This window comes from Drosophila navojoa, chromosome 4, assembly GCF_054131105.1.
Source record: "Drosophila navojoa isolate 15081-1374.11 chromosome 4, UAZ_NAV_1.0, whole genome shotgun sequence".
NCBI classification, from domain to species: Eukaryota; Metazoa; Arthropoda; class Insecta; order Diptera; family Drosophilidae; genus Drosophila; species Drosophila navojoa.
The window spans coordinates 16,635,465-16,647,569 of record NC_142892.1 but is presented as its reverse complement, the minus strand read 5'-3'; the positions used below and the strand labels follow the sequence as shown (position 1 = coordinate 16,647,569).

At 36.4% G+C, this 12,105-nt stretch overlaps 1 protein-coding gene across 1 annotated transcript in view; it reads right to left on the bottom strand.

Moving 5' to 3' along the window:
• Positions 1-12,105, bottom strand: part of LOC108650240 (uncharacterized) — an 86,346-nt gene that overhangs the window by 55,138 nt on the left and 19,103 nt on the right. The window contains exons 2-3 of the mRNA XM_089259196.1: positions 6,016-6,232; positions 5,789-5,925 (exon numbers count right to left, since the gene is read on the bottom strand). Coding sequence (XP_089115322.1) covers positions 5,789-5,925; positions 6,016-6,232 — 354 coding nt within the window. The remainder of the gene's footprint in view (positions 1-5,788; positions 5,926-6,015; positions 6,233-12,105) is intronic.

The following is a 12,105-nucleotide window of genomic DNA, read 5'->3' as shown; positions in this document are numbered from 1 at the left end:
AATTGTAAAGGAAAGAGAGCGAGAGAGGGAGAGAGAGAGAGTGAAATTAAGAGCGTTGCAGTCGAGCACTACCGACTGCAGAACACTCATTCACGATAAAAATGTAGACAGCTGACTGAAATTGGAGGAAATCTAGATTCCCTTAGAGAAGGTCGTGAAATTTATAATAAACAATAAAAATTCATCTTTAAAATTATAAAAAATGTTCAACAATATTAAGTTGCTCCTAAGGGTGTAAAAAAACTTCTAGTATCGAAACTTATAATATATAAAATTAAAAAATAAATAAAAATAAAATAAGGGATATATTTCTTTTGCTTTTCTACGACTCCAAAGGTCTCACTTATAGCCTTGACTTTATATAACCTAAACCCCTTTAAAATGGGAAATCAGAGCATAATATTTTATCTTGGTCGGCATCGTGAATATACGTATTTATTTATATGTTTATTTTCAGCTCCCGAGGTCTTTAGATAACTGAAAAAAGTATTATACGATATGCTACACTCTTATAAATATATCACGAATATCTAAACACTTTATCAGATGATATATTGACGATATGTATATAGATATATACCGAATTTCTAATCTTTATAAAATCGGAGTAAGATGGTCATTGTACGAAACCAATATACTCATTTTCTTTGCCCTGAGTGAGTATAAAAAGTGAAAACACAAATAAGTATAAGACGTGGGCTAAGCGCACGTCAAGTGTCTGTTGCTATATATATACACATATATATATATATATATATACATATATAACACATATATGAACGCATACATATAAATTTTAATAAAATATGCAAATAAAGTTGCGTGTGCCTGGCATTTGGCAAATTGCAAACAAAACTTCGGAAAAGGGTTGAAAGGCGCTCTCTTTATACATATTTTAGCACCTACCACATAAACAGTCACAAACAGCAAATATAACGAAACACGATTTTAATTTCGAATATTAGAGAAACGCAACGCACGTACAGACTGCACACACACACAGAGAGAGAGAGAGAGAGAGAGTTGAGTCCAGTGGCAACCGCAGCCTGGACAAGTTTTCAAGGCGCCCGGAATGCCTGGAGACCAGTGGACATCAAGGCTAGCTGGCTCTACCTGGACACACGGCAACAGTCTCGGGGCAGGTAAATTTATGTGTATCTTCTTTATGGAGTTTTGCATGTTAAATGAAACTTGTGGCAAAGTTGTTGCCACCTGCAACGCTTCTAAGTGGGCAATAGTCTTATTTCTCTGCACTTTACAGCTCCAGTTTTACAAGCTGCTAAAAGTTGAGAGCGCACTCGCAACTCAACTGGAAATGGGCGGGCGGGGCGGTTATTATTAGCTTTTTATGCAAATTGTCCTTAACTACGGAATGAGAGAGAGAAGGAGAGAGAGAGAGCTATATGCACTGAGAATGTATTTCCATTTTCTTTTTCACAAATGCGAATTGATAGATGATGCTAAAGCCAGAAAATGTTCTGTTGACATTCAGGAATTACTAGAAAATGCTTATGTAAATACAACATTATTTGGAAAAATTTACTGTAAAAGTAAGAGAAATATATGAGATTTTGCGAATCGCATAGAGAGGTGGGAAATGTCACATATATCAGGAAGTTATGAAAAAAATGAAAGAAAGGTACTCTAAGATGTGCAAAAAAGAGAGGGAGGGGTAAAAAAAGACTGAGAGACAGCGAGAGATAGAGAGGGACAGACAGAGAAAAAGAGAGAGAGCTTCTGAGAGAGAAAAAAAGGAAAAAGGAGGGACAGATAAAAGAAAAAAGATAAGGGATAGAGAGAGAAAGAAAATATTTGAGAGAAACAGAGAAAGGGCGAAAGATAAGGGAGAACGAAAGAGAGAAAGAAAATAAGAGAGAGAGAGAGAGAGAGAGAGAGAGAGAGAGAGAGAGAGAGAGAGAGAGAGAGAGAGAAAAAACGGCAGGCTATAATAGATTTAACGAGGAAATGTGAAAAAAGAAAAAAAGAGAGACAGAGAAATAATAAGAGAGAAAGCTAAGGTAGAAACCCTAATAGAAACACTGATTCAGCGAAAGAGAGAGAACGGGTTTAATATTATAGCCAAGGCAATAAAAGACAGAAAAAAAAGAAATAGAGTGATTTGCGCTATAATCATATAAAAACTCAATCGTTCGATAATTAATAATTCAGATTATTAAGAGAAAACCCAGCCCCAATAACAAAATATATAATAAATATAATAAAAAATATATGTATATATATAATGTGTTCGCATGAAATATCAAATACAGGAAATAATTGAAACCCAGTCCGTCCGCTCCGTTCGCTGTGTAATCAACGGCGAAAGAATATCAAACAAAATACAAAATACTCCATCATTAATGGCATTAAGGAAAAAATACATTTGCGTATGAAAATTGCTTACAAAACAAACAAGTGAAAATCTCGTTGGCAATGCATAAACAAATATAAAGAGCACATTTAAAATATTGTAAAAAATAAATGAAAAATAAAGCGTAGCAAATAATATAGGGACACAAAATAAAATGCAAATGGAATATAAAAATATATATAAAATGCAGCTATGTATGTGAATTTTTATATGGTTAAAATATCTGTTGATTTATGTGGCCGGTAAAATTCGCATGGCTTTTATTGCTAGCAATTTAATATTGCTACATGCTAAAAATTTGAAATGCTGCGAAAAACGAAAGAAATGCGAGAAATGCCCGCAGCATTTACCGTATCTATACATATATATATATCTATATATATTTTATAGATATATATATGTATATTCCATTTAGCTAAAGCTTTAAGTCGCGCATGTATTCATTGGGGGGTGTGAAAAGTGCGCTCAGCTTGTGGCGCAAATTACAGAGTGCAACACGGGATATTTGATTAAAGTATAAAAAATTGAAGTGCAAAAAACAAGTGGAAAAAATGTAAAAATGGAGAATAACTGTCAGAAGTTTGGGGGCCAAGTTATTTCCATTAAAAATTAGCCGCGAGCAAAGTTGCAGCGATATGTACTTTGGCGGTAGGACGGGTAGCTAGGGTAATTTAAACTTTTGCTCTCGCTGGGAGCACACTTACACATACACACAGACACACCGACAATCATCAATCAATATGTACAGCAGGACATGCTGACAGACAAGACGATTGCGTGGCCCAGAACGTTGTTGTTGCTGTTGTTGTTGTTGCTGCTGTTGCTGTTGTCCCCTGCTCACACCCTAAGCCAACGCGTAACATTATTATTTCAAGCCATTTCCCACGTAGACAAGCAGCAGCAGGAGGCAAGCAGAAAAAAAGCAACAAAAATATGTGTAGAAAGGGCTTGGGGGCGGGGCGGCGCTGAGCAAAGCTAACTGGATAAAGTGAAAGCCAAGCACATGATTTATATGCATTGCCAGGCTGAATCTGCCACGTTTATCAGCGTGGTCTACAAATGCGGAAACACAAAATAAAAGTTATAACTTATGCATGACAGATTTGGTGCAAGGTGCAAAGCTGCCGTAGCAGCAGCAGCAGCAGGAGCAGCAGCAGCAGGAGCTACATTTTGCATATATCATTCCATAAAGTAGAAGGCAATGCCAATGCTCAGGATTTGGTGCGACGTTCTCCTCCGCTCAGCTCAACTCAGCTCAGCTCGCCTGTCTGTCCCATTTTGCAGGCTTGCCAACTGCTTGAGTGGCCCCCTCGCAGTTTTGGGCCACCCTAGCTGCCACCCCCCAGCTTATCCTCGGCTGCTGCTAACTGCTCATTGCGCCGTTACGCAAATTGCATGGAAATCAATTATTTTCGAAATTGAAATTGACGTTTTTCTGACAGTTCGCCAAAAATGTTGTGAAGCGTGTCTAATTTTATTGTCAACGCTTATGGCCAGCCCCCGCTCCCTTCCCTCCCCCCTCTCGCCTAAGATGAACCGTTTAAAGCCAAGACCTTGCCTTAAAGCGTAAAAGCGCCCCACTGCTCAACTATTTTGCGAGCGAGCATCGGGGGCGTTGCCTCTGTGCCAGAGCTCAGACTAGAGTCATATACCCCTAATTGAGCACGCACATAAGCCCGGAGTAACGAAAATGCCAGACATCCATCATGGTGCAAAAGAAACGGAACATCACATACGACGGACGCAAACGAAATCAGTAGAGAGACGAAACGTGAATACACTGAGATTCAGCCGAGATGGACTTAATGAGAGCATGTGAGTTATGGATACGACCATTTGTGCATATCATTATGGGCGTATTTCTGTTTCATATGAATCGAGGTCATAATTTGAAAATCGATTTTTATCTAAAAAGAGAAGGGGAAAGAGAGAATGAGATTGGGAAATGCAGAGGCTGGTATCTGCTTTTCTGAATAACATTTGATATTCTAATAATTTGTATTTTTGTTTACTTATTATTTTATTATTATATTATATATTATTATTGAATTATTTTATTGCCCCTTTAATCTATTACTGCCCCTTTAGTCTATTACTTCCATAAGTTTTTTACATTTTTGTTTTATAAATATATATATGTATATATAATAAATATATTATAAATATATATATGTATATATTTTTATTTTTGACCACCCAACGTATTATTATCAGTAATTTATTTCAGTATTACCTTGCCAACCAATTTTTATTCATTTTTTTGTGAGTCCTTTATTGTTTATATTTAATTTAATTATAAAAATTCTTTGAAATTTCCAGTTTCATTTCTTAATTATCATTACTTCATAATATTTATATATTTTTCAAAATTTGATTTCTGCCTTATTTGTAATTTCTAGTGTCATTTTGCCCAACAATGTTTAATAATTGTTTGTAATTCTCAGTATTCTAAAAATTGCATTTAACATATAAATTATATTTAATTTAGATTTATGTGGCAGTGAAACTCAAAATTATAAGTAAAGTCTAATGCAAAAAATGTTATTTTGAGAAGATTTATTTTATGTTATTTATTCATCATATAGAACAGAACAGAAGAATTAGCTTTTCTATGAATTTACTTGTTATGTATTGGACTATCATGTTTTTTTCTATTATTTAATATTTTATATACAAGCCTATCTAAAACCTAAATATAAATTTACATTGTGAATTAAAAATTTAATACATCTTAGATTTAATAAATCATTAATCCACAATATAAATTTATATTTAAGCTTTGCAATCGCTTGCCAAATATTTGTTTATATATTAAGGATATTTTTTTTGTTTATAAATTAAATTTGTGTTAAGCTGCAATAACGAATGCAATTAATTTTTGTGCATTGCATCAAAAAATAAATATTTAAAGGTATTCGACTTTCAATGAGCCCATATCCCAATAATATTTACAAAAACGTTATTATATATACAAAATCTCAATTATTTTCAATATAACACCCAACGACTGCGAGTATCCTTATTCTATGTAAGGGTATTCCTGCACATATTCGTGTTTGTTTTTGCAACTGCAGTGTACCGAAATATTTTACTTTGCAGCTGTGAGCGAGTCAGAGTCGAGTCCACTTTCAGTTGCAATTGCAAGAGTTCAGCAGCTGCTGCTGGTGTGGGAGTGCGTGCACACACACACACATACATACCTCTATACATGTGCAGATACACATCTATATATCTTTATGTGTTTGTGTGTGTATAAAGCAGTTTTATGTCGCTGCTAATCTTTGGCCTACGGCATGCAGAAGTCAACAACAACAACAACAGCAGGCAGACAAAGAGCAGAGAACCGAGTCGAGTGGAGTCCACACACGCACCCCGCACCCCACACCCCCTCACTCATGCACATAGTTGTCGACTCACCTGGACTATGTCGCCTTGATCATGGCCGGACGCGGTGAATGTCAAGTGACACAGGAACGGCAATTTATTCCACTGTGGCGTTGGCACTTTTATGGCATAGGTGCGTCCAATATCACCATAGTATGTCCGATTGCAGACTGTGCGTGTTCGTGTCGGGATAAGAAAATGCACATAAATAGTATATATGTATATAAATATATGTATATGTGTATAAAGACAACACTAACCGGAACAGTGCTTCGGCTCGTCACTGCCATCGGCACAATCGCTGCGGCCATCGCAGTATTTGTCCAGCGGCACGCAGATGTTGCCGCTGTTGCCGCTGCCCTTGCAGGAGAACTCCGAGACGCGACAGGCCAGACAGAGGCTCAGCGCGGCCAATACGAGCAGCACCGGCAGCTGCCACGGCTGGCTGGAGCTGGGCCTTTGACTGGATTTGAGCATCTGCAAAGAGAAGAAGTGGGACGGCATTTAGTAAAAGGTGAATATATGAAGGGGAATAATGTTTATTATTATTTATTATATATATTATTATTACTATTACTTTTTTTTGTTAATTTATTTATTGCTTAATTTTTTGGAATTTACGAATTTTAAAATATTTCAATGAGAGTAATACTCTTTCCTTTTCAAATATTTTCAATATGATTTTATTATTTATCAGTTTTAAATTAAAATTTAATTTATATGGCATACTTTTAAAAATATAATTTTGGTATACAAAAATAAACATAATAAAATATACATTGGAAATAACTTTGTCGAGCACGAAAACAATAAATAATTTATTTTTATATTTTATTTTCAATTTTACACGAGGGAATACATTGTTTTGAATTTATTTTTATATTTTATTTTATATATTTAAAATGACGCTATTATGCAAAAGAATGGAAATATAAAAAATATAGTATTTAAAATTAAAAAAAAAAGAAATAAAATAAATAAATAAATTTGATTATAGATTGTTGTTATATAAACAAACATACAAATTTTCTGCGCAAATACTCAAATATTTTATTTATCTGTATATTTATTAGCCAGTAACAAGTTATATAAAATAAACTAAGCACTGGCAGCAGGGACCTGACAAATATTTTATATATCAAATTTTTATACTTCTTTAGGCAGCATAATCTAAATAGTAATTAATAAATATAGATTTTTCTTTTTGGGGATGACAAAAATTCCTAATCAATTATATATGACGTAACTTTATTTTAAGGGGATGAGAATTGGTTAATTTTCATTTCATTTCAATTTTACAACCAATTTTTATTATAGATTTTTGCAGTATATATGTACATATGTGTGTATACATATGCATGTGTATATGAGAAGAAAAGTATAGAGAACTCCCTAACGTAGTTTTATGAAGTGCTCAATTGCAGCTTCATTTTCTTTTCTTTTCATAATCAAAATTGCCAGGATAAAAACTCAGAATTAAATTATGAACTGAAGAAAAAAATATCGAAGGAGGTACAGTAAAATTTTGCAGGATATGTATATTTTTATTTAGAATTTAAGTTCCAATGAAAATCTCGATTATGGATTTTAGCTGTATATACATATATATATCAGAATGTCTCTCTAAAAGTCTCTCCTGCTTAGTTCTATTAAGAACTCAATTGCTGCTATGGCTTTATATATATTTAAATATTGCAAACAATTTTCTTTTCATAATTATGATTTCCATTCAATTTCATGTGCTCGCCACAGCCAGCACGTACTCGGGGTAAGTGAAAACTTTCGACATAAAAGGCTCAACGGCCAAATATCGCCTGGCTGGGGAGCTACAAATTCTTTAAGGCTTTGTTGTTGTTGTTGTTGGCGCTTCTTGTTGGTTATTGTTGTTTGTTGTCTGGCTAAAACCGTGCAGACATTTGAGCGTAACTACTTCAAGTTTTATGTTGCCGTCAACCCTTTTTTCTCACACACACACACACTCACACACACAGTCTCACACACATACACTTTATGGGGCACACGTGGATCTGGGCATATTGAAAACTCAGCATTGTTATGTTGAGAGCGCCATGAAGCGCTGCAAGTCCAGGTAAATGGCAGGTGCAAAAAGTGTTATCGGTAGCCGGTTATCGTGGATGGGGCAAAAGTTCTTAAAGCGCACTTGATTGCTCAAATCCTTTGTGTATCCTTTTAAGCCTTTTGTTTTCCATTATGCGCCGGAAGTGTTGTAAACACTTCAAAAGGCAAGAAAAAAATGAAAAAAATAAAAGCACACGATGATGAAGAAGAAGCAAAAACGAATCAGCTACGGCCTGGAAACAATAACAGCAAAGCAACAACTTCTGCAGACTGACAGCAGGAAGTCTCAAGCCAAGTCCCTCTGCCGCTGGCTCCGATCCCCCAGCCCCCCCGCTCCCTGGACTGGACAACATGCCGAGACAGCGAGTCAACGGGATGCCGTCGCCCTGCCACTTGGCTGTATGTAAATTTGACGACAGTTTTAATAAAAATAAAAGCAGGCACGGAAATAAAGCATAATAATGCGTGATGACAAACCCAACTCAGCGAAAGGGGCGAGCGCGCACGCCCATTAAGCGGAAGGTGCGTGTCGAATGGGAAGCATTCATAACGCCTGGATTGCCCCACTTCGCCCAGTTGGCAGACAACGAAATGGGCTGGGCTTCCCTTGGCCTGTCAATATGCTTCCCGCATGAGTTATGTTATAATTGTATGTGTATCTCTCTCTCTACTCTCTCACTCTCAGTCTATTCTTCTCTCTCTGTTTGTGTTGTCTGCTGGGGAATATTTTGCATAAGCAGGAGCTGCGGGCTTGGAGCACTTTAAGTTACTAAGCCAATGCCTGGAGTGCCGTCCAGGGAATGCAGCGCTGCATGGGAGTTGTCGTTGACAGGAACCAGAAAGTGGCCAACGTGGAATGTCAGTGGAGGAGGGTCGAGATGATTAGTTCGGGGCACAAGAGAGTTTACAACAAAATATTTTAAACAATCTAACACAAAAAGGTTGCACGAGCTGCTGCCGAGGGAATTGTGCAGAGCACATGGCTGAGACAACATAAGGCCAAAAAGAGAATAAATAAAGCCAAAGCTGGCTGTCATAACTTAGTGGATGCTCTAGTTGCCATTATCTGGCTGGAAATGCTTAGCATATGCAGGTGGATAAGCATAATTGACAGCATCCCGATTAATTTGTGAGCTCTTGATATCAGCACTCGCCTAACTGCCAGCAATAATCCGTGCTTCCGCTTCGGCTATTCCCGGCGACATTATCTCCGCCCAACTGCTCGAGCTTATGTCGCATAGCGTCTGTCCCATTAATGGGCAACTCTAGGAGTGAGTGGGTGGGAGAGTGGTGCTGCTGCTGTCAGTGGTGCCTTCATTGGTAATCCAATCAATGCACTCTCATGCCTCGACACAATCAAATTCTAGTTACCAAACTGGAGTCTTAGCCAGATATGCGTGGCACAATTAGAGAGCACGTAGAGCCAGAAAGGGAAGAAAAAAGAAATATGCTTAGCCAAAGGACGCTACACACATGCTGAGGCCAGAGCCAGAGCCAGAGCCGGAGCCAGAACCAGGACAATGACAATGACGAGCTACAGAGCAGAGCAAACTGGCAAACTAGCTGAGTGGCAGGCAGCAAGACGGGCAACGAGGCGGGCGGGCAGGAGGGCAACATTTGCCACAATTGACAAAGAATTTATGCGATGCTTATAAAAGGCTTATAGGGTAAGTCCTTTCACCCAGACAGACACACACACATACACACACACACACACACACACATGTATGCTGGCAATGCGAAGAGAAACGACAGAGAATTTCACTTTTTACTCGCTAGAGAAATGACGATGTTGGGGTAGCCAAAGTGACAACAGTAAATAAAGCTGGGCCAAGTCGGGCCAAGGCAAGTGGAAAAGGAGAACTGAGAAAGTCGCGCGACTGCTCCCAGCGAAATTGCTGGAAAATGATGTTGCAAATGTGAACATTTGTATTTCTGTATATTTGGCTTTTCAGTGCGCTGCGAACGCTGGCGAACGGGCAGGAAATGTATTATTAAAGAAAACAAAATACGCGACACAGAACATGACAAATAAATGACGCGTATTCTATATGCTATAAAAAATATATATATATAAAAATGGTAGATATTATATACATATTTAATAGCAGAAATAGTAGAAAACAAATACAAATATATATATATATTTATATATAATATATATGTATATATATTGATTTATTTGTATAGTAATTCTAGTCAAATCTCATATTTTGATACATATTTTAATTTTCTATGCTATTTAAAAATGCTGTTTTATTTATATTAAAAAAAAAAATTAAAGTAAAAGTATTTTGCAAAATTTAAACTTTATGGCCAAATATATATTCTTTTTAGTTACAAAAATAGTAGAAAAAATAAAACAAAATTATTTAACAAGTATAAATTCGTAGCCAAATATAAATTAAGACAAAATATTATTTTTACTTTTATTCACACAAATAAAAGCATAATATATATATTATATTTCTTTCTTTTTTATATATTTACCATAATAATAATCATGATAATAATAAGTGAAGTCAAAATATTGTTTTTATTTTAAGCTAAAAAAATTAAGCAAAATATACATATTATATATATTTTTTGTTTTTTGAAAGTGAAAGTAATATTTGTATTATATATACTATAATTTTGATAGTAAATTAAGTCAAAATATTGTTACTACTTTTAGTAACAAAAATTAAAGCAAAATATATATATTATATTTCGTTTTTCCAGTTTAAGATAACATTTTGTTTTTCTACATACCATAATAAAAAAAAAAGTTATTTATAATCACACAAATAATACACAAAATTATTTTCATTTATTTTTTTTTATTTATAAAACCTTAAAGCCAAATATGATTTGGGGCAACATTTTATCAAATAGAAATACCCACACGGGTCTCAGCAAGTAACAGAAATATAATTAAATTAGCGTCGAGGGACGTCAGAAATGTTGTATGAAAAGCAGAAAAATCCCCGAAAACCGGCATCAAAGCCAACAACAAGAGCAGCGGAGACAGCGAGGCGGCCTCAATGGCCAGAAGGCGTCAGGAAATTAGCATAACAAAGCCATTAGAGGGGCGACGCGAGGAGACACCACCAGAGGCACTAACGGCAACAAATACTACTAAAAACGCTGAAAAAAAGAGAGACAAAATATAACAGTAAGCCGAATAAAAAACAAAGGAATAACGCTTGTGATTTCAAAGGCCAACGCAGTGGCAATGGCGAGGCGATGTCGCTGTGCCAGTGACAGTGGACCAAGGACGCAGCCCACACACACACCCACACACATATACAAACGCGGACTACAAATGTCAGCAGCAGCAGCAAATATCACCGGCAGCGGCTGGAACAGCGGTTGCAGCAGTTGCCACTGTGGGGGCGTCAATCCGCCCCCCTCGTGGCCCAGTCAGCATCTCTCGTTAACATTGCCTCAATTTTCTGCTGCCATTTTCTTTTTTTTTGGTTTGGTTTGCTGTGGCCCGTTACGTGCCCGGCTACTTTTTGAGTAATGGCCAAGATTACGCTGCAGTGTGCAGGCAGAAGATGGATGGAGCAGCAGCTGGTAGAGCAGCCGAGGTGCCGGGCATTAGGGCGTGTCTTTGGACAATTTAAAGTTGGTGTCACGCATCACACTTTGCTCTAATGAGTGTCGTCGTCGTCGTCGTAGTCTCGTGGCAATTGCAACGTGATTTGGCGCCACGAAACGCCGCAGCTCAATCACGCTTGTCTGCAGCGCGGCGAACCATTGTGATGTATTGCAGCGGCCATGCGGCGTATGAGTAATATTTAATTATATATCAGCGAGCGAGCAATAGTTGGCAGCTGAGCATGTGTGTGTCTTAGTGTGTGTTTCTGTGAAATGGGAGAGCAGCTGAGCAGGTTGCGCACATTGAGTAGCTAGAAAAGCTAGTTGAGGGGAGCCATTAGTTGCATCCCTCGAAGTATTATTTAGAAAATCTATAAGTAGCTAGAAAAGCTAGTTGAGGGGAGCCATTAATTGCATCCCTCGATGTAATAGTTAGAAAATCTATAATTTGTATTTTTTTAATTTTTAATGTTCTTTATTTAATAAATGACAAAAAAAAAAAAAAAAACCAAACAAAATGAAAATAAAAAGAAAAATATATAAATTAAATAATTTATAATATATAAAACCTAACATCAATTTAATTTGGGAAAAGGAAAATATATAAAAATAATAATCTACTAAAATACAATATTAATTATTATGACCAATTTCAATTTTAAATTATATTTTTATATTTTAAATTAAAT